Below are 23,539 nucleotides of genomic sequence, written 5' to 3' on the forward strand. Positions count from 1 at the left end.
AGGATACATTTTTCCCACAAAAGGCACTTTCTTTGCTAAAATAATGTGCTGGAAAACTTGGTTGATAGATGTGGGGTTTTTTTATTTTGAAAGTTGAATGGTTAATTGCTCTATTTACCAGAACCAAAATTTTTTAAAGCATTCCAAAGCAAAATATCTTGAGCACAACATAATAATGAGAGATATTTTCAAGATGGATGGTAGGGAAATATCTTTGGTATGTTATATTTGGAGGACAACTAGTACCAGCAATAAAACATTTAAGCAGCTGTTTATATATTCCTGATGTATCTTTTTAGTGTTAAGTTTATAATTTTAGTTAATTCCTTGTACCACTCCCTCTTCCAACTTAACTTTTTTAGTTGTACGGATAAAATTTTGAAGATGAGTATTAGTATTTACCAGGAGAAATGAGAAAAATAGAAATGAATGGATTATTTTGTTTACTGAACAAACATTTATTGAATGCCAAGCATGTACAAATACGAATAACACATTCCTTGTCCTAAAAGAATTGTCATTCTACGATTTTTTCCATGACTACAGGATATTTTATCATACACATATTTCCTTCTCAGCTGAACTGAGTTACTTGTGGTTGTTAATTTTGTTGTGTTCTCCTGCACTTTTAGGCCTTAGAGAAACCAGGATGTTCAAACCGATCACCCCCATTTTCACCTGTTTTTTGTTCTCTACTCTTCATAACACTTCCTTTGGGATTCACTCTAAGACTGAGAAGAATTGTTAGATGATGCCCTTTCCTTCTGTTCCCCATAGTATCCTGGATTATTTTTATGGAAGTGCTTTTACTCTATTATGATTGCCTCTTGTTACACCTATAGTCTCTTTTGAAGTCAGGGACTGTTCTTGGATTCCCCATACATAGCACAGTGCCCAGCATAGGAGAGACAGTAAATCAACATTTAAACTGAATGAATGGGTAAATGACTGAATGAAAAAATATAATGACTAATCTCTCATGGATAAAGATACTGACATGGAAGTGTTTTAATATGGTTTAACCAAAGTACCAGTCATTTTAAAATTACTGCAGTTAATAAAATGATGAGTGAGTATACCTCTATGATAGTTCAACCCTTTAAGGATGATGCCTAATATTTAGTATGATACGTGTTCACATGTGAGCCAGATATAAATAGTGGCTTATTGGTTCCTTCTTAAAATTTTTTTCTGCAAATATATGTGACTCTTCCTCAAATGTTTTATTATGTTTGTATCTTCTTTGCTTTCAGATCTTAAGTATTGCTTTTTCTTTTGTCACAAAAATATGTAGAAAATGTATTCATACCATATGGATGAATTTTTTGTTAAAAATAAATGGAAAACTTTTAGACTAGAAGGTGTTTTTAAAAAAATCTTAAGTGATACTTAATTTTTTACACCAAGAGTAGAAAATTCTGTGATATTACTGGATTTTCTAAACTTAGTCATTTGTGTTTATAGCAGTACAGCTGCGTGTTCTGAATCTGTCCAGTATGTAACTGTGAGCTTGAGAAGTGCCTCTGCCAGTTTAGAAGTTACTTTTATTTCAGGTTTTATCTCTTAAGTTTTTTGTTTTGAATTGTTTAGAACTTTTTAATAAGATGCTTACAGGCAGTGGAGATGTCAAGTTAGTTTCTGTCTCCATTGACCTTTGGGTTTGATTGTTCTTCACATAGGCTTTTACCTGCTTTTTAGCAAATGGCTTTCTTAATCTGTATTCTCAAGAAATGTGCCCAGGCCAGTGAGTCTCAACAGACTGAAGATCTTTTTATAAAGATTACAGTAATATTCAAAATAAAACAATATGCTGATTTTTCTTACTTTAGTATATTAATTCATGTAAACACATTTTGTTAGCTTAAAAGTACGAATTTATAATTGTGTTCTTTCTTCCAAACAGACCATTCAATGTCCCAGCCTATTATGGTACAGAGAAGATCTGGACAGGGTTTTCATGGAAACAGTGAAGTAAATGCAATATTGTCTCCGCGATCAGAAAGTGGAGGCCTTGGTGTGAGCATGGTAGAATATGTATTAAGTTCTTCTCCTGCTGATAAATTGGATTCTCGATTTAGGAAGGGAACTTTTGTAAGTATTTTGAGTAAAGAAAGGTTTTTAAATTGCTTGATGGTTATTTGGTTGTCTTTAAGCCAGTTTCTTTTTCTGGCCCTTCCTAGAACTAAAGGAAATTTCATAGCTTTTGATGCTCTTGTTTTCTCGTCTTGGCCACTTGAAATACATGAAATGGTAGAACCACTGGGAATATTTCTAATCTTAACCATGTTACCAAAAAAACCCATATTAATTAAAAAACAAAATTTGTAAGATTAAAATTGCATATTCATGGTAGTACTTGATATGAAAGTAAAAAACCAAAATCATCTGTGCATTAAGTAGAATTTTCATCTCATTTGTGGTGTTACTGCTTTTCCAGCACCGCTATAGTTAAGGTTGCCTTAGCCCTTCTGTTATAAATCACTGGTTTGTACTCAATTTTTTTGGCCTTTTATAAATTAGTTGACTACAAAATTAAAATAAGATTCAATGTTTTTATTGTTTACATGCACTATAGTATAGATTTAGGTCACCTCATGGTGCCTTTTTTTGTGTTCTATTAAATATTCAGAATCAAACAGATTCTTTTTCCTCAGGGCACTAGAGATGCTGAAACAGATGGACCTGAGAAAGGAGATCAAAAAGGCAAGGCTTCTCCATTTGAGGAGGACCAAAACAGAGATCTTAAACAAGGAGATGATGATGATTCTAAAATAAATGGCAGAGGTTTGCCAAATGGAATGGATGCCGATTGCAAAGATTTTAAGTAAGATTTTAACTTTCTCAAGAAGAAAAGCATATCTCTTTAGGGATTATTGCTACTAGCTGATGTGACTGATGTAGACATTTTTCCAATTTTGGTTTTTTAATTTCCCTTTGTACCTTGTATTAATCTGGAGGAAGATTTAAAATTTTTTGTAAGGAATACTAGTTAATGATTATGTGCCATTTTAAAAAAAAACAATTCTTTAAAAGTCTCTAAAACAGTGCATTCCATTGAAGGAATAATGTTAGAAGCTGCCGTTACCTTTCTGATAATATGGTAGTCTAAATTTTAACTGTTTTCTCCCTGCTAAAATTTAGTGAATTTTAGGTTTAATCTGTGATTTTTCTTGGCAAACTCTTCTTGGGCTTGCTCTTGAGCACCTTTCTGTAGAGTTTCCTCTTCCTTCTATCCCTGTATTGTATCTCCTATCTCCCCTTTTACTCTGAGTTTGTGCTAATACTTAATCTTGCTGAAATTAGGAAGGGGGGGAACATATTGGAGACTTCCAAAGTTAGTTTTAAGTTCAGAATTTAAGTTCAGTTGCAGATTTTTTATTGTCTCTTTATGACAAGTAATTGTTTCTTCTAACCTTTGGACTTGGATTAGGCAGTGCACATTTATCTAAATATTAGGGTGTTGTTTCTTCATACAGGGAGTTGTTTCTTCATACTGATTTCCTATACTTTATACTTCAATAGTCAGATGCTTTGGGGCCTATACCTGAAAATAAGCTGTTTCTTTGCGATCTTGTGAACCATGGAATATCAGTTAGTTGTAGGTACATGTTTACGTTTATTGCCTTTAATTATCAAAAGCAGACTAACAATGCTTCTTAAAAACAGTGCCATTTCTATCTGTTCTAAATGCAAAAAAGCATCCAAAACCAGTAAACCTCTTTTGACAAGAAATTAATGCTATTCAGTTTGTTTTAGGACCTAATTCTGATTTTGCGCTTCTGCTATTACTTAATCTATGTTTTAGTCAAGGGTATGCATTTAAAACTGAGTTGACTATAAACCTGCAGAGTATACATTTATAATTGAAGTGTTAATACACCATTAACTATAGCAAGAAAATAGCACCACTCATAGCATAATGACTTTTTTCTATTGTATCCTCTACTTTTTGATATTAGAGTTGTTTTGTATGAGAGGCTATACTTCTTCATATTAATATGAACTTTACATTCAGTAGCATTGTAATTTTATTCTGTTTAAGTTTGGGGTATGTATTTAAAACTGCTTATAAAATGTTTCAGATACAATATTGTCTTCAACAGTATAAAACCATTTCAAACTAATAGCTGTGGTCATATGGTCATTACGGCAACACATCATTATTATGTACATTAACTGATACATCATCAACATATATGTATTACTGGAGTAGAACTGAAACAAATGAAAGAACTATAGCAGGCTTTCTTTTTTTTAATTGGCTGATTTTAAAGAGGACCCTTTCAGTTTTATTTTTTTCTTCCCCTATATTCTGAATGAAAAACAAGCCTTGGGATTATTCATATGAAAAATTAGGTGCGGATAAAGGGGAAAGGAGTTTGAAATTTCTTCTGATATTGCAAGGACAATGGTTAATTTTGAAATAAAATGTAAGTCTGCCTAAATACCTGGAAAACAATTCTTGTAATTAAGCAGTTGCTTTGTGAAATGTTCTGTACATGTTAGCAAATTTATCCCAATGTGAAGCACCTGAAGTTGGGGTCAGTTACATAGGTGTAACAACTGACATTGAAAGCCAGGTAAAATAGTTATTGCCATTTATTTAATGTACTTATATTTGAATATACTATGAACTGGTGGTTCCAGAACAGACTTGTTTCTTGTGAGGGGAAGGATCTTATATAAAATATTTCTGTAGAAGGAAAGAGACTGTAAATGAGAATTATGTCAAGAAATAAAGTGAAAACAAAGTTTAGACTGTGAAGGATGTTGATAAAAAGAGAAGAGTCGGTGCTTAAAATTTAGTCCAGTGTTAATAAATTTCTTCAGAAAATTAAGAAGGCTAGTCAGTGGGGAAAGTTGCTTTTTGTGTGTATAGGATTATATTTTTCATTGATGTGCATACTTAATTTTTGATTAATAAGTTATACATTTCTATTCTCATGATTTAAACTGAAACAATTTGTTATGATAAAGATGGTTTTTGGAGAGCTCATAGAAGGTTTTCACAAATAGTCTTGTTATTTGGAACCACAAGGTCACCTCTTCAGTCTCAGTAAGGAAACTGAGGCCTGGGAGATGAAATGATTTGCTCAAAATAATACTTAAAGATAGAATCAGGAGTCAGCTTTCTGTCTCGGTTCACTGCCCTTTTCTGTCATATTGTATATTTTACACCCTTAAGTCATAAAGGCCATATGATTCTTTATGGCCAGTTTTTTTTTTTTTCTGAAATATTAAGCAAAATGTTAGGGAAATTATGTGCTGGTGGACAAGATGGGAGTATGGTAGGTGGGTTTTGGTTTTGAACCTTCCTATATTGTCACTTGATAGTCTGCTGTTCATACCTACCATTCATTTTGTCTGATTTGAGACAAAAGTTTTGGGTAGTCTAAGCTTAAATTGTGGTATTGGCAAACTTCCTTATCTGTAAAATTGAGTTATATCTTTATGCTATTCAAATCGGGGGCAATGGTCACTAATGATATTTTATTTATTTATTTTTGCGGTACGCGGGCCTCTCACTGTTGTGGCCTCTCCCGCTGCGGAGCACAGGCTCCAGATGCACAGGCTCAATGGACATGGCTCACGGGCCCAGCCGCTCCGCGGCATGTGGGATCTTCCCAGACCGGGGCATGAACCCGTGTCCCCTGCATCGGCAGGCGGACTCTCAACCACTGCGCCACCAGGGAAGCCCACTAATGATATTTTAGAAATGAAACCATGTCAGCTCTTAAGAGGAAGCTAGATTAAACAGAAAAAAATGTGATAAAGTAGAATGGTTAGTGACCTAGGGTGCCTAATTTGCCCTCTGTGTTTTACAACCATTTGTTTTTTTTCATGATTTTCCTACTTTCTCATTTCATCTTTTGACATACTTGTTACTTTTACTCATTTCTGTTTTGTTTACATAGTCGTACTCCTGGAAGTCGTCAAGCCTCTCCGACTGAAGTAGTTGAGCGCCTGGGCCCCAATACTAATCCCCCAGAAGGATTGGGGCCTCTTCCTAATCCTACAGCTAATAAACCACTTGTTGAAGAATTTTCAAATCCTGAAACTCAGAATCTAGATGCCATGGAACAAGTTGGTCTGGATTCCTTACAGTTTGACTATCCTGGTAATCAGGTACCAATGGACTCTTCAGGAGCTACTGTAGGCCTTTTCGACTACAACTCCCAGCAGCAGGTAAAGCATGCCACTCCTTTAAAGAAGTTCCTCTTAACTATGTACTAGTATAGCCTGAAGTGCTATGAAACAGTGACATAAATAATAGGGGTATTCTTGAACATTTAGTGTTTTATTGAATAAAATGTCCTTGTAGTTGAGAAAGTCATTCAAATATGTATTTATAATATTCTATTCTTAGCTTTCTAAACAAAAGTGAAATGCTCTGAGACTAATCTTTTTATTAAATATTTTTCTTAATAGCTCTTTCAGAGGACTAATGCACTGACAGTTCAGCAGTTAACTGCAGCTCAACAGCAGCAATATGCATTAGCCACAGCTCAGCAGCCACATATAGGTGAGTCTTTATAAGTTACCACTTTGATCACACTGTTAGAAAGTCTTGTGTTAAAGTGTTTAGAATGTTCCTTTTGTATTTACTAATGGTGTTATTTCATTATTTTTGGAACATCTCATTGAGATAAAACAGTAGTAGATTACGTGGCAAGCGTAAAGATTAGGGAAGAACAGTTTGGCTTTTATTTGTATCCTTAGTGAAATAAAAATCTATAACTTGATAAAAACTGTCAGCATATGTTTGTTTTTAAAGATTTTTTTTTTATGGGGACCATTTTTAAAGTCTTTACTGAATTAGTTACAATATTGCTTCTGTTTTGTTTTTTGTGGCCATGAAGCATGTGGGATCTTAGCTCCCCGACCAGGGATTGAACCCACACCCCCGGCACTGGAAGGCAAAGTCCTAACCACTGGACCACCTGGGAGGTCCGAGCACATAAGTTTTTTTCTCAGTGTGAAGTCGAGAGCATCAAACACTTGGAAATTCAAGTGTAGTTATGGGTGTTCATATCAAGTCAGAATGTTTATTTTTATTTTTATTTATTTATTATTTTTTTTGGTACGCGGACCTCTGACTGCTGTGGCCTCTCCCTTTGCGGAGCACAGGCTCTGGACGCGTAGGTTCAGTGCCATGGCTCACGGGCCCAACCGCTCCGCGGCATGTGGGATCTTCCTGGACTGGGGCATGGACCCGTGTCCCCTGCATCGCCAGGCGAGCTCTCAACCACTGCGCCACCAGGGAAGCCCTTTTTTTTTTTTTTTTTGCAGTACGTGGGCCTCTCACTGTTGTGGCCTCTCCCGTTGTGGAGCACAGGCTCCGGACGTGCAGACTCAGTGGTCATGGCCCACGGGCCCAGCCGCTCTGCGGCATGTGGGATCCTCCCGAACTGGGGCACGAACCCGTGTCCCCTGCATCGGCCGGCGGACTCTCAACCACTGCGCCATCAGGGAAGCCCCAGAATGTTTATTTTTAAAATGGGTTGGAAATGGGAATCCCAAGAAAATTTCTTTGAATATTTTCTTCCTTAATTCATTAAGCTATTTAGTGTTTGACCTTTATAGTCTTTACTGTAATGTGAATTATTACAATTACATATGTGTTACTGGTAGAGTTCAGGCATTAGTATGTGTTTTTGTGTCTTGGGTTTTTTTGTTGTTGTTGTTATTTTGAAATAATTACTGTTTCACATGAGGTTGCAAGGAGAGTACAAAGAGATTCCCCACCCAGTTTTCCCTAAATGACTACATCTTACATAATTATAGTACAATACCAAAACCAGGTATATGATATTGGTAAATGTGGGTATAGATTTATGTTATTTTATCATGTTCGTGGAACCGTTTTTACACCTGATTTTGGCTGACCTTGATTTATTTCCTGTTTGGAAAAGTTGTGAACACTCTCAACATCAGTATGTTTGGGGGCAGGGGTGGGGATATACTAAGTTGGTTCTGTTCCCTTAACTGTGTATTGTTCTATGTCAATCCAAGAAGCCTTTCTAGGTCCAGAATTTTATTTTTGGTTTTAATCAAAGATGACCACACATTTCTAGATGACTTCTAATAGCAGCATGCACTCTGGGCCTGTTTTTTCCAGTTTTCTTCAGCCTTCTGTATCCCTGTCCTTAAGTACTTCTTACTCGTTGTTAGAAACTACTGACTCCTGTCTACTCGTGGGCCAGTACAACACTTTTTATTTCTTGACGCTTTGTGGTATGATTTATATGTGGCAGGCTAGGATACCCATTATTGCTCTTCCTTTTGGGCGTTTTAAATTTTTGGTTCTTATTTGCTTTTTCATATGAACTTTAGAATCCTTTTATTTACTTCCAGATCAGGTTAAAAGCTTAACTTAGGAAGATCAACATCTTTATGACGTTAAGTATTCTTACCCAGGACATAGTGTATCTTTAATTTTGTTCAAGTCTGCTTCTGTGTTGTTTATGATTGCTTTAAAGTTTGCATATTTCTCAATAAGTTTGTTCTTTGGTATTTTATCTTTTGCTATCATTGTAAATGCCTTCCTGTCTTTCATTATATCTTTAAATTGGTATCTATGAAAGCTCTTGATTAGTATTTATTAATTTTATGATTGATATTTTCTAATAATTGAATCATTCCTGTGTTCTTAGAATTTGGAAGAATTGTATATAATTATTTTAATGAGCTCTTTTCATTTGCTAATGTTTTATTTAGGATTTTTTTTTAATCAACATATAATGAAGTTAGTCTTTTAAGTTTGTGTGTGTGCATTTTTGCATTTTTTGTTAGGTTTTGATATCAGTATACTTGCTTCATAAAAATAATTTAGAAATGTTCCTTTTTTTAATGCCTTGGAGTATTTACATTCGATCTTACATGATCTTTAAAGATTTGGCACAACTTAGAACAACTTTGTGAAGCCATTTGGGAAATTAAGCAAATAAATTTGAAAACCTGAATAAAATGGAAATTTTTAAGAAAGCATAACTTAGCAAAATTGATCCCATCTTTTCATCTTTGTTCCATAGTTAAATAGAAAGAGAGAGAGTGTTGATCATAGTCCTTTTATCCAGCTTTGCTCAGTCATCTCTTAACTGGCTGATAGTTCATTTAGAACAGCACTGTCCCAAGAGAAATACAATGTGTGCCACACAGAATTTAAAATTATTTAGTAGCTACATTTTAAAAAGTAAAAAGAAGTAGCTGAAATTAGTTTGAATGTTTTATTTAATCCATTATACCCAAAATATTTCAAGTATAATCAGTATAACACTTACTAATAAGAAATTTTAAATTCTCTTCTTCATACAAAGTCTTTGAAATCAGTTATGCATTTTCCCACTTTGAGCAGATCTCAGTTTAGACTAGTCACATTTTAAATGCTCAGTAGCTATATATGGTAATAACTACCATAACAGACAGTGCATATTCTAGAATGGGGTTGACAAACTTTTTCTATAAAGTCCCAGATAGTAAATATTTAAATTTTGCAAGCCATATGGTTTCAGTTACAACTACTCAACCCTGCTGTTATAGCACAAAGCAGTCATAGACAATACCTAAATGAGTACAACTGTGTTCTATAAAACTTTACTATGGGCACTGTTATATGAATTTTGTATAATTTTCATTTGTTACAAGTTATTATTTTCAACCATTTTAGAATGTTTAAATTATTCTTAGCTAATTGATACAAAAATAGGTGGCAGGCTAGAACTTGGCCCATGGACTGGACCAGAAAGAGGTATAGATACAATACATTTTATGTTTTAAAATATACAGCCACACTCAAAAGGGGGGGAGAGAGAGAGAAAAGAAAAATGTGGGCTTTTGAAATCTTTTGATGGCTGGGGAATTTCTGTAGGATAGGAAATTGAGAAGTGATCCATAGGAGTAAACTGGAAATAAGTCTATGAGGCCTGTAGCAGGCTGCAAGAGGGTTAAATAAGCAGAAGGCCTGCAGTGCCAGGATTGGGGTTGGAGGGTTAGACCCCCAAGTCACTAATAAAGACTTGGTTTGGAGACTTCACCTTATGGTGTGTAGTTGGAAATTGGGATGAGCAAGTGTAAGAGGATCTCTCATTTAAGGTAGTATCTAAAACAGAAATTACAATGCAAACAAGAAAGAGCAGTCAGAAGGCAGTCATATAACATATAGTAGAATTTACACCCAAGATGTAGAAATAAGAGAACTTTAAAGTTCTGAAAAGAACTTGTTTATTTAGAATATTAAGAGATAAAGGGCTTAAGTCATCAAGTCACCAAGAGATAAAGGTCTTGAAACAACAAAATGATGTGAAAACAGACCATTTCAGAACCTTGTAAAAAAAAAAAAAAAAAAAAAAGACATAGGTGGGTTGCATAATTAACTAGCTATCACCTAGGAGGAAATGAACCAGAAGATAAAACTTAAAAACACTGAAATATAGTACATAGTAATCAAGATGTGGGGTGGAGTAAGGAGTACCTAAATCAGTGCAAGGTGTATGTAAAGAAAACTGTAAACTTTTTCTGAAGGCTTAAATAAATGGGAACACATTCCCTTTGGGGGAAACTCATTACTGTAAAGAGGTCAGTTCTCCTTAAATTAAGTTGTGGATTTAATATATTGATTGGAATCCCAACAGAATTTTTTTTTTTAACTTGAAAGTTTGCTTTTGATGTTTATCTCAGAAAAGTGAAACCGGAAAATTAACAGAACACTAAAATGAGAGGTGGACGTACTCAACCATATTTCAAAACAGTTATTATCCACAGTGATTAAAACAGTGTGGCACTGGCCTAGAAATATACAAGTCGATCAGTAAACAAGAACACTCTGAAATGGGTGTGTGTGTGTTTTGGGGGTGCAGTGGTAGGGAAATTTTAACCTTGACATTGCAAACTAATTATAAAAGAATATCTTTGGAGAATAAGTTGGAGATAATTGGGTCATATTCCTGATGGATTAAAAATTTTAATGAGAAGAAATGTATAAAAGATTTGATATGTTTTTTCTCTTTGATAGCCAAAAAACTATAGATTAAAACCAAAAAATTTTAATGCTTTATTTTACTTCTGATATTGACAACTTTAAAAAAGTTTCATAATATCCTATTTCAGTGGGAGTGTAAGTGGTATTCTCATATACTTATGGTAGTAAGGTAAATTTCTACAACTTTCTTGGAGGGTAATCTGGAAATGTGGATCAAGAATTTATATATGTCCATTTATGTGAATTTTCATGAGGATATGATGATACTGTATTATACTTAAAGAATAATAGCATTATTTATAGCAAAAACTTGTGAAATCATCTAAATATATATCTGTAGTAGACTGGTTAAATCATGTTCCTTCTATGTAGTGGGATACAAAACTATGAAGCTATAAAAAAATGAACTAGGGAATTCCCTGGCAGTCTAGTGGTTAGGACTTGTGCTCTCACTGCCAAGGGCTGGGGTTCCATCCCTGGTTGGGGAACTAAGATCAACAAACCACGCAGCACCCCCGCCCCCCACCCCCCAAATGAATTAGATAGGTATCTGTTGACATAGAAGGGGACCTGTGGTTAATTGGCAAGTGAAAAAAGCATATTAAAGTACCAGTTATACCCTGTAATATAAAATGTATGAATGTGTGTTTGTGTATATAAGTATAAAAATTTAGAAGGGTATACATTTATACATATGTGCATATGTAAACACAGATTCAAAAACATATATATACATGCAAACATATACATATTTATATGTACACAAACATGCATATGGTTTGATGTCTAATGTGTTGCAAATATTCATGTGAGCTTAAAATAAGTTTTCATTTTTTTGGCAGAAGTTTCAATATATATCCGTTAGGTCACACTAATTCCTTGTTTTTCAAATATTTGAAACCTTTTGGCTTTTTATCTGCTTTGTGATATAAATATTGAGAGAGCTATGTTAAAATCATGTCTAAATTGAAGAAAAAAAAAAGTTTTAGAAGGCTATAAACCACTTGTCCGTAAAGGTTACATGAGGACTTTGGCTTTACACATTATATACTTCAATAGTATTTCATTTTTTAAAAGCAGTCTTTTTTTTTTTTTTTTTTGGTGGTACGCAGGCCTCTCACTGTTGTGGCCTCTCCTGTTGCGGAGCACAGGCTCCGGACGCGCAGGCTCGGCGGCCATGGCTCACAGGCCCAGCTGCTCTGTGGCATGTGGGATCTTCCCGGACCGGGGCACAAACCCGTGTCCCCTGCATTGGCAGGCGGATTCTCAACCACTGCGCCATCAGGGAAGCCCCTAAAAGCAATCTTTTTTAATCATAAAAATACAGAATATAAAATTAGGCCCTGACTTTTCGATTTATAGTTATAGGAGTAGAACATGGAGATCAGTACATCTTTATTTTTGTCATAAAGTTAATCACGGTAGAGGAACCAGAAGGAAATCTTGAAACCTTCGACCTAGGGCATAGCTAAGAATGCAGCTTTGAGCAAATGATTTTTTAAATAGTGCAAGGATTTTGTTGAACCCTCTATTTAATTCCTATTTCTTTTATTAAAAGCAGATTTTTCAAATGGCCATGCTACTGTGCCTGGGCATGAAATCAGTATTGTAGCTTGTGGCCAATATTTCTTAAAATTAAGTAATTTAGAAATCAATGAAGAGAAAAATTAAATGGAAAATAGAGTGCATTGGAACCTTATGAGGATAAATATTTTTTTGAGATTTTTGTTTGTGGCGTGTGTGTGTATATGGACACAAGGGAAATATATTTTACATTGTGGGTCACAGTCAAAAAATGTGAAAGCCACTATAATATAGTTAGAATTAGGTTTCTGAATCTTGATTTTAAGACAGATTTTAAGATAAATGTACCTTTTGAATACTTTTTTAAAAATCGTTTTATGTCTACCTGCTTTATGCCCATATCTCCCCAATATCATCTTTTAACTTGAACCTTTTTGAGCTCCTTTAACTTTAAACACATTCTTTTTAATTATTTCCCTACCTTGTACTTGTCACAGTTAGTTTCCAGAAGAGGAAACTCTTGCGGTACATTTTCAAAGTAATTTTTTAGTACCTTATGATAAAAGATCTACATACTGATTCCTGCTCAATACCAGCAGTTTTCTTCTTTCTATAATAAGTACTGCAAATGAATATTTTAAAATCTATCTTAGCCTTAACCAAATCTATATTGGCATATATTAGACTCAGAAGTGGGTTTACGCTCCTGCTTAAAACCCTTCATTGTTTTACCTTCAGGATAAAGTCCAAACTACTTAGCATGACCCAGGAAACTCTTCATGAGTCTTCATTCTGATTATAACTCCAGTTTTATCTTATACACTACAACCCCACTCCATCCTACCAAAAGCTTCTTGGATACCCCTACTTTCTGTGCTCATATAGCACTTACACTGTATTCTAATTGCCAACTTACTTGTTTGTTTTTCTCACTAGATGGAGTGATTTGTGAGGGCAGATCATATCTGTCTCTCTCAGTGTTGAATCCGTAGCTCACAGTATGGCTTAATAAAGATTGAATGAAAAACCACTATTGAACAATAGCAATTCTAGCTCTAAACATTTATTGTGTGTATATGCTAGTACTATACAGTCATATATATTTAATTCTAACAAAAACCACTGGTGATAAAGCAGTTTCATAAACAAAGAACCCCAGAGTCAGGTTGTATTACATGCCCAAGGTCACTTAGTTAATAAGAATTAGAATCATTATACACCCTCTCCTCCCTCACCAACCCTAATTTCAGAAGAAATGTTTTTTTTAACCTGATGAAGAAAATCATACATATTTTTTTATTTATTATTTCTCCCCCTTTAAAATACAGCTGGTGTATTCTCAGCAGGCCTTGCTCCAGCTGCATTTGTGCCAAATCCATATATTATTAGTGCTGCTCCTCCAGGGACTGATCCGTATACTGCAGCAGGATTGGCTGCAGCAGCAACATTAGCAGGTAACTTACTGTTCATACTTGTTGCTTGTTATGGATTTAGTTTTAATTTGGGGATAAGCTTTATTTTTGTCTATTTGGGCAATTTGAAGTTTCTAGGAAAAACTGAAACATTTATCCAGAATGAACTGAAGTTTCCAGAGAGTTAATTTATTTTTCGACTATAATGCTACAGGAGAAAACCTAAGTCTGATAACTCGTTTCCTCCTGTTCATAGTTGTTTTACATTTTAGTTTTACAGTCTCAGAAATCTTAAGTTAATAGCCACAAATCTTTATTCTTGTGTGACTGATCCCCTTACCCACAGAGACAGTGCAAATAAAGTTACTCTCAGAAAATAAACTGGGGGTAGCTGCTGTAAATACCCAGGTCAGGGATAGTACAAGGTAAAGAGGTTCAGTGAACTTAAGAGAATGAGTATCTAAAAAGGAAAGTTAAATTAGCAATGTTAAAATGTGCAGGCAAGCTGAGGGACAAAAAGGTGGGATTGAGGTGGAAAGAACTTATTAACTGTCAAAGCCTGATAACCACCACTCAAAATCTGAAGTAAAAACCAAAAGTACACAATGTCACATGTCAGTTGTATGGCAGTAAAGCTGGAAAAAAAATTTTTTTTAAACCAAGGGAGAGTTGTGTACCGGTTAGGCACAGTCTTACTGAGCAGAGTGATTTGCTGATCTATAGGGTTTTGGTGGAAAGTTGTTTTATGTTGAGTTAGTTACAGAGATAGGAATGAATTTGTCTTAAACGTGATTTATGTTGGTTACCAAGGCGGAAGAGGGAGATGTCAACCATAGAAGTGCGTTCCTTGGGTTGAGTCTGCTGGTTGGCTAACTTTTCATAACTTTAAGCTTTCACTGATAAGTTCACTGAATTAACACTGATCAATTAAGACATGGAAAAAATGTTAATTTCAAATTCTTGTTTGATATCTTAGCAGACTGAAACTAACCTGTCACATTCAGTAGTTTTTGGTATAGATCTGCATGTGATTCCATAAAGATGTGAGCTTTCCTGGTACTATTTAACTGGATGTTAGTATGTATAGTGCTAGTATATCATACATACATAGAATCATTAATATATGGAACTGAAAGCAACTTTAAGAGGTCGTTACTTTTGAGATGAGGATTCCTGGCATTCTGAACTTACTACTCTTTCTAAGATCAGCACTGTTCAGTAGAAATAGAATGTGAGCCAGATGATGTAACTTAGATTTTTCTAGTAACCACATTATAAAAGTAAACCACAGATGAAATTAATTTCAGTATGTTTGATTTAGCCCAGTATATCATGTAATCAGTATTTTAGAAATTATTAACAGATACTTTATTTATTTTTAATGCTAAGTCTTCAAAATCCTGTGTGTATTACATACTTACAGCACATCTTAATTCAGACTCTCCAGCTTTTAATTGTTTAGCCACAGATAACTTCTGGCTACTTTTGGACAGAGAAGTTCTAGATGGATGTCTGATTCTTTTGTTTTGTTTTGACATTGTATCCTTTCTTCATAAATCCTTTTCTGTATTTTAAGAGCCTTCATTTAGATTGTGCTTAAACTATCTTTAGAAATATATTTTACCTTTAAACTGTTAAAAGCTTTTCATTTTAGTGATTTCAGTCAGTTTACACTGGGCTTTATTTTCGTCCAAAACAAAGTGAAACCAAGAGTTTGACTTTCTAAAGTATACACATTAGATATACTAAAATCATATCAGTGGAATTTAGGGACATGTATCAGTCAGGAAACATGACATCGTAATCATTAGTTTAATGGCAGGGCTTATTGTGTGATACTATTTACTGTCCAGAAATCAAATTTTATCTTGAATAAAGTAGAATAGAGCAAGAATTCATTCTATTTTTCCTGGTTTTCTTTTTTATGTCTATGTCCATGATTATATTTCATCATTCTTTCTTGTCTTAACTTACTAGTTCCGTCTTCCTAACCATAAAGACACTGATGTTTTATTTGTTTTTATGTGATTTTCAATTGTTTTGTGAGAATTGTAATTAATTTTGTTTCAGATACGAAGAGTATTTTAAAATTCACAGTTACAGTTAAAATACAGTTGTAGCAAGCTTAGTACCAATGTGTTCTCTAGTTTTATGTTATAGATTACAAATTAAAAGCCAAAAATGTTTTGTTTTCGATTTTAAAAATTCCTTTTTAAAGAAAATGCTGAATTGAGTATAGGAAATCTTACAGTTTTATGGTGTTTAATGTTCCTGTTCGCCAGTATCAGATGCATAAACTAGCATTCAATAGGTGTTGAATAGATGGTTCAGTGTCCTGTCAATTCATTGGTCTTCTTGAGTTTAGTTCACATCTTTTCATTAAGATGACTGCTGTCACCTCTGAGTACTTTCTTTTTTAATAATCCATACCTCAGTGAGACTTCCTCTCTAGTAAAATTGGGAAAAATAGAAAGGGAAAGACAGTTGTATGTGGGTAGAGGATTGTAAGGACATCTGCTCTAAGTCTTATGCACTGTCCCTTTTTTATGATCTAATGGTAACTGACCTTATTTATCTATAAAATGTAGTGACTTTTTTTATTTTTTTTGGGGGGGTGGGATGTGGGGTTTAGGTCCGGCAGTGGTTCCACCTCAGTATTATGGTGTTCCGTGGGGGGTGTATCCAGCCAATTTATTTCAGCAGCAGGCTGCAGCTGCGGCAAACAACACAGCAAATCAGCAAGCAGCATCACAAGCTCAGCCTGGACAGCAACAGGTATAGGCCTGCCTTCATTAAATACTACCTGAAGAGTCTTGGAAATTTCATGAGCTCCCTGCATTCAAGATCTGTGTATTTTTTTTTTTTTTCCCCAGTATGTAGCACAGTACTTATCATATAGTTGGTATACAAATATTGATTATGTGGTTTTTTTCCTCCAGTAGTCATACATATGAACTTAAAGATTTGGTTGTATTCCACTTCAACATTTCTATTATTGAAACTGTCTTGAAATCTCTAGCAATTTTTAATTTTCTTTTCATCACCTCTTAAAGTATGCTCATAATGTTTCCGTCAAAGTAATTGTCATTTCATTTTCTTCTGGATATTTAAATTACTGTTTTAAATATTAAGTTAATATATTTCTGACCAGAAAAAGGAGATTACTGGGTACTTTGTTTTTAAGTGAGGAAAGATGAAATATTTTCACTAAAGGTTAGATTTAATTTCTTCAAACAGAAAATGTTTATTTTTAAGATTTTTTTTTTAATTTCAGCCACTTTTCTGGAACTGTTTTTATAAATAAATGTAAAAGAAAAAATCTGATAAAAATTCCAGAATTCTGGTTGTCAAATTTATCATATTTATACCAAAGAAGCAACTTAATGACAAGTATAGTGTTTGTTACTTGGCAGTTGATTTTTCTTTTAAACTATATTGATGTTCTGTTAAAGCTATCCTTTAGCTCAGTCCTTGTAAATTATACCACAGCACCATTTAATAAATTCTTTTTAAATCTGTGTCTTCTTTGGGCAGATAAAAATATTACATTGCCTAAACATTACATATACCTGTGCGTGATGCTTACTTACACGGATAGGCTTAAGATGAATCCCCCTTGTCTTGAATTGTTTAAGTATTTACCTTTGTGAAATTAATGTGTATCATGCTTGTGTATATTCACTACAACAACTGTGTATTATGAAGCAGTAAAGTTTGACCAGCCTTAAGAGTTTTCACATTTTTTGATGAAATCTTGTGTTCCTTTTTTAACCCTTAAGGTTTTACAGTAAAAAGCAGCTTTTTACTCACTTTAATTAAAGCTTCTGAAGTATGAAAACTTGGTTCAATTTGAAGTTTTCACTCTGCACCACAATCTCCTACCAGACTAATTGAATAATCATACTTAATTTATAGTTTTCAGTCCTAGAAAATAATAAAATTTAAACTTTTGTCTTCATCTAAGATTTTGCCATTCCCCCCTCTCACCGCCCAAATATCTCTCTCTCATTTTAATACTACTTTGGTAGGTTAGAGAGCACAAATACTAGAAATAATTGTTCCTGAAGACCCTCTACCATGTTGCTTAATAGATTATGTTTTTGGTGTTACGTTATTTGTATTTTTTTACGGTAAACTGACATTTCATTAAATGTAAATATGTTCAAAGAATATCCAGAGGCTATCTGTGATATATACAGAGTTGTCTGAGATAAATTTATTTGTTATTTTATAATTTCGTTTTTAAGGAGATTGTTTGTCCTTTGTAGGTTCTTCGTGCCGGAGCAGGTCAGCGCCCTCTTACTCCCAATCAGGGCCAGCAAGGGCAGCAAGCTGAATCACTCGCAGCAGCTAATCCAACTTTGGCTTTTGGTCAGGGTCTTGCTACCGGCATGCCAGGTATATAGTTGGTTAATTGTGGAAATTTGAATAGATTTAAAATGTTAAATGTAGATTCTCACACTGAGGAGTGAGAAAAATTAAGAAATGTCTTTAAATCTTGCCTACCCTGCAATGCATTATTTACAACTCAGGTGCCAATAGTTGAAATCAGTATTGTTTGTGAGACTTAATGACAGGGATGGCAAATATGTGTTAGAATTCTCAAAAACCTTTTTTTCCTAAGTCTGTTTATGGCGTAAATCATAGCATCTTTCCAGTGGAGTGTAGCCCAGAATTCTTAATGCAGTGCTTTAAGAAATGAAACCATTAGGTGGCATGTCAGACAAAACCTATGTGCCATTTCTGCCTTACAAGGATAGTTAGTCATTTAATTAGTTAATGTTGAACAGCGTACAGCTAACATTTTCCACTTAGAACATTGCTCAGTCTTGTTTAGCACATTTATAGTATTTTAACCTGTTGGTATTTATAACCTAATGGCATCAGTATTTACTAAAGTTTTCTGCCCGTTGCCACAGTACAACTTTTAGAAAAGGCCAACAAAATACTTTTTTGTGTGAAGTAAATTTGTGAAACTAAATACAAAATTAGTACTTTAATAATGGTGGAAGATGGAAGGATGGTATTTTTCTTAAGCTAATGAAGCAGCACTTGTTATGTTTGGTTCTTTTGAATTTTATTTTATTTTTATACAGCAGGTTCTTATTAGTTATCTATTAGCATTTGTTATGTTTTTAAAGGCTACATTTGAATGTCCATAGATAATGCATCACTTCCCATTCTATTCCTTCATTTCTCTTCATTCATTTCAAGCATGCCATTTTTTCACTTTTAGTATATGAGTAGTTACTCCTTAAGCTGTAGATTACAGCTCACCCTTGAACAACCATGGGTTTGAACTGCGTGGGTCCACTTATATGTGGATCTTTTTCAATAAATATGTACTATAGTGCTACACAATCTGTGGTTGGTTCAATCCTGCAGGTGCAAAATAGTGGATATGGAGGGTTAACTGTAAAGTTATTGGCAGATTTTCAGTTGCACAAAGGATTGGTGCCTCAACCCCTGCATTGTTTAAGAGTCAGCTATACTGATTATGAAATACGTGTTCCAGTTTTCATTAATTGTACTGTAGATAAATTTTCTATTCAGATCATTTAGGAGATTTGTTTAATGCATTGGAAACGATCCTGACTTACATGATTGAGGGTTTTTTTTTTACATGCTGCTAAATATTTCTGTATATTATTTTGAGGATTTCTGTATCAATTACATTCATTCTGTTCTCTCTGAAATTCTAAGGTCTGAGTTTATCATCTTGTTTAGCCTGCTGAATGAAAAAAAGGATGTTAATATTGCTGTCCCTGGAGTACAAATGATAATAGAATGGGGGCATTCTCATTATTTTCCTTTTTTACCCCAGCGGTTCATGGAAGCTGCTGTCCCAGAGCTGCTGTAGATTAGAGACCCTGGCAAAAGCAGCCCTTAGTGAAATAGACTGTGAAGCAGAAGCTGTAGGCACGTGGAGAAACATGGAACAGGGCTAAAAAGAACTGAGTTGGGAGTTTATGAAAGCTACTGCTAAGACCATTCTGGGTTCCTCTTGGGTTTTAGCTATAAATAGAAAAGGGAGAAGAGTCATGGAGTACAACAGTCCGTCTTACTAGATTCTAAGTAGGATTTTGATTTAAGAGAATGCTTCTGACCTGTGTTTATTTGATTCTCCCTTTAACTTACTGCTTATTGTTTTAGATTTTTGGTGCTGGTCCTATTATCCATTTCTTGTAAATGCCTTTGCTCCTCTTCCTCATATTCAGCTCATGTTCTTATTTACTAAAAACATCAAGGTATTTTGCTATTAATTTTATCAACTTTGGTCTTCTCAAAATTTATTTTTATGTTCACTTGTTTCCATTCTATAAGAAAGCTCTTTCTTGCTTTTTTTGTTTTGTTTTGTTCATCAGTGGACTCTATCTTGGTACTCCTAAAAGAAAACCACTTTTCACATGATATTTGTCTGAAAACAATTGACTATCTTCGGAGTGATGAGAAAATTTAAAGCAGGTAAAACTTTGAGGAAAAAAAACATTATTTTACCTAACCTTCTAAGCCACAACATTTAGTCCCTTTACAACTGTAAATGTAAAAATCATTATTACAAAAAGGGCTTTACTAGAAATAATATTTGTGTGCCTAAGTGACTCGTTGACTGTTCATATGATTCCCTCACTGTAAAACTTTTTTCTAATACCTTCTGTACTTTATTCTGCCCAGGACTATGATGAAATAATTCTCCCTTATTCAAATAGTTACATTTATAAAGTACATTTATATGTACTTTGTATGTGTACTATGTATACATTTATACATAGTATTAAAGTTTTATGTGTTATATCGTTATATGTTTTAAAGATATAAAGCTAATACAAAAACTTGCTTAGAAAATTGTTGTTTATTTCTTCAAATCTCATGCAGTCCTTAGCTTTTCCACCTTCTGTCCTTCACTTCTCATCCATCAAATCCCTGTTCCTTGTACTGTACTGTACTTGATTATAGGTTTTCAATCCTTCTGCTTGATTATATATGCCATCATTGTTTTTTAGTCTTGTATTTTCAGTCTTTCTCCCTCTGCCACTTCCTTTTCCATAACCACGATGCTAGTCTGCCTCTTCATCCTAAAAACCTTTATCTCTCTTGTGCTCCCCTCTTATACTACCTTTCAGAATTTACATTCTACCCCACACTTCTCTTAAGCCTCGCCTCCACGGTTCCTTTTCAGTAGCTCTAATGTAACTCAGTACCAGAGTGTGACTTCCACTCTTCCATCCTTACTTTTCTCAATTCTTTGTTGTATTACACAACTTTGTTGTATGTCCAACTTTCTGCAGATCCTCTCCACTACATTTGTGTGATATTTTACTCTCCTGGCTCTCCCATCTTTCTCATTGCTTTTTGTCAGTCTCCCTTTCCTCTGTATATCACTTAAATGTAAAACATTCTGGCTGAGTGACTAGATGCTTTGGAGTCAGATCTGCCGTATTGCTCTGCCACTTAATTGTGTGACCTTGGCCATGTTACTTTCCTCTTTGAACCTTAGTTTCAATATTGGAAAAATAGAGATACTTTATATTTTTTCTGTGGAAGAGTCTTAACTACTTTCATCTTTTCACCTGTCATTCGTATACCAGTAAACCATTGAGTTTATGTCTGCATCTTGGATTCTTTTCTGAACACTTAACACATTTCTACATTTGTACAAGGTATTACCATGAATAATATGTTCCTGCCACTCCTTAAACTGAAAATGTCCAAAAATGAACTCACCTCTCCCAAATTTGCTTATCTTATTGTTTACCCTATTTCACTATTAACCCCGCCATCCCCTTGAGCTAGAAATTTTTGGCTTCGTTCTTAGTTATCTTTAACTCTTGGTTTTCTTCTATGCTTCACATTCAGTGACTTGCCAATTATTGTTTATTCTCTCATGTTCACTTCTTTTCATCTTTGCTATCTATTCTTGTTCAGCTTCTCCTATATCCTCCCACTAACTCTGTCTGCCTCCAATCTCTTCTGTTTATTTCATCTTTTTATTCTCCTCTCAGTTACCTTTCAAAAATACAGGTTAGTTTATACCATTCTGGTTCTTAACATTTTCATAAATATAGCTCCAAACTATTGATACCTTTTTACCTAATCAATAGTGTCCTGGTCCTATGCTTTAACACACTATACCACATACTGTTCCACAAACATCCTTTTATGCCTTTAGCCCTAGCTAATACTTATAGTTTAGAATACACTTTTATAAATTTTAAGCAAAATTGGGATATATACTTTTACATTTTCCTTTTTAAAGCCTTACTTTATACTTTGTGATTAACTTCTCATCATTTAATATGATCCTTTCCATGAAGCCTTCCCCAGTCTTTCCCAGTGCTTGTTCATTAATACTTATTCCTCTTGGGACTTCCCTGGCAGTCCAGTGGTTAAGACACAATGCTCCCAGCGCAGGGGGTTTGGGTTTGATCCCTGGTCAGGGAACTAAGATCCTATAGGCTGCATGGCACAGCCCCAAAAAAGAAAAATAATAATAATCATTCTTTTTGCCATTCTTGTGGCACATAACTTGCTCTTTTCTTTACTGCTTCTGTCTGCCTTGCATTTCATTTAGCTATTTGTGGTTTGTTTTCTTATTTTACCATGTTTGGAGGTGTAAAGTGTCTTAAAATTAAAGTGGAAGAGTTATGTATTTCTCCCTAAGGAAAGTTATCTGATCAATGTCATGTCTGAAAATAAGCGGCATCTTAAAATTAAGAATACAGTACATTATCTTCGCTACAAACTGTATAATTCTTGAGTGTGGGGACCATGTCTCTTTAAATCTCTTGTCTCTTTTAGATAAGTAACAAAAAGATAATACAGTAGAAATTAGAAACTTTTGAACTGAAGGATTATGAAAATGCTACATATTTAGACTTGTGGACCACTTAAAAACAAAACACAGAAGAGGAGTATGTAGGCTTTTTTTTAAAAAAAAAATGGAAGTATAGTTGATTTACAATTTTATTAGTTTCAGGTGTACAACAGAGTGATTCAGCTATATTTATATATATATTACTTTTCAGGTTCTTTTTCCTTATAGGTTATAAAATATTGAGTATAGTTCCCTGTGCTATACAGTAGGTCCATGTTGGTTATCTATTTTATATATAGTAGTGTGTATATGTTAATCTGAAACTTCTCTAATACCCCCCCACCCCCGCTTCCCTTTTGGTAACCATAAGTTTGTTTTCTATGTCCGTGGGTCTATTTCTGTTTTGTGCATAAGTTCATTTGTATCTTTTTTTTTTAGATTCCACATATAAGCAATATCATATGATAGTTGTCTTTGTGTGGCTTACTTCACTTAGTATGATAATCTCTAGGTCCATCCATGTTGCTACAAATGGCAGGAGTATATAGGCTTCAATGCATACATTAGAAAATAAGTTTCTATCTGGGAACCATAAAAGGAAGAGAATAAACCTAAAGAATTGTAGAAGGAAGCCAAATAATAAAGATAGAAACTGATGTGGATGAAACAGACAACAAACATATAGTTAAAAGAGTCAGGTTATCCCAAAATTTACGTCTTTGAAAAGACTAATAAAATTGATAAACCTCTGAGAGGTTCATCAAAAACAAAGGCAGGGCTTCCCTGGTGGCGCAGTGGTTGGGAGTTCGC

The 23,539-nt window shown here is 34.4% G+C and overlaps 1 protein-coding gene across 10 annotated transcripts in view; it reads left to right on the top strand.

The window, feature by feature from the left end:
• The window catches only part of PUM2 (pumilio RNA binding family member 2), a 91,242-nt gene that overhangs the window by 29,519 nt on the left and 38,184 nt on the right, over positions 1-23,539 (top strand). For 9 of the 10 annotated variants that reach the window (XM_059078541.2, XM_059078540.2, XM_059078542.2 and 6 more), the window contains 7 exons: positions 1,904-2,091; positions 2,655-2,824; positions 5,916-6,186; positions 6,430-6,523; positions 13,831-13,956; positions 16,547-16,689; positions 18,183-18,312. In XM_059078541.2, coding sequence (XP_058934524.1) covers positions 1,904-2,091; positions 2,655-2,824; positions 5,916-6,186; positions 6,430-6,523; positions 13,831-13,956; positions 16,547-16,689; positions 18,183-18,312 — 1,122 coding nt within the window. The remainder of the gene's footprint in view (positions 1-1,903; positions 2,092-2,654; positions 2,825-5,915; positions 6,187-6,429; positions 6,524-13,830; positions 13,957-16,546; positions 16,690-18,182; positions 18,313-23,539) is intronic. The other variant, XM_067008052.1, reaches the window with a different exon arrangement.

This window comes from Kogia breviceps, chromosome 11 (genome assembly GCF_026419965.1).
Source record: "Kogia breviceps isolate mKogBre1 chromosome 11, mKogBre1 haplotype 1, whole genome shotgun sequence".
NCBI classification, from domain to species: Eukaryota; Metazoa; Chordata; class Mammalia; order Artiodactyla; family Physeteridae; genus Kogia; species Kogia breviceps.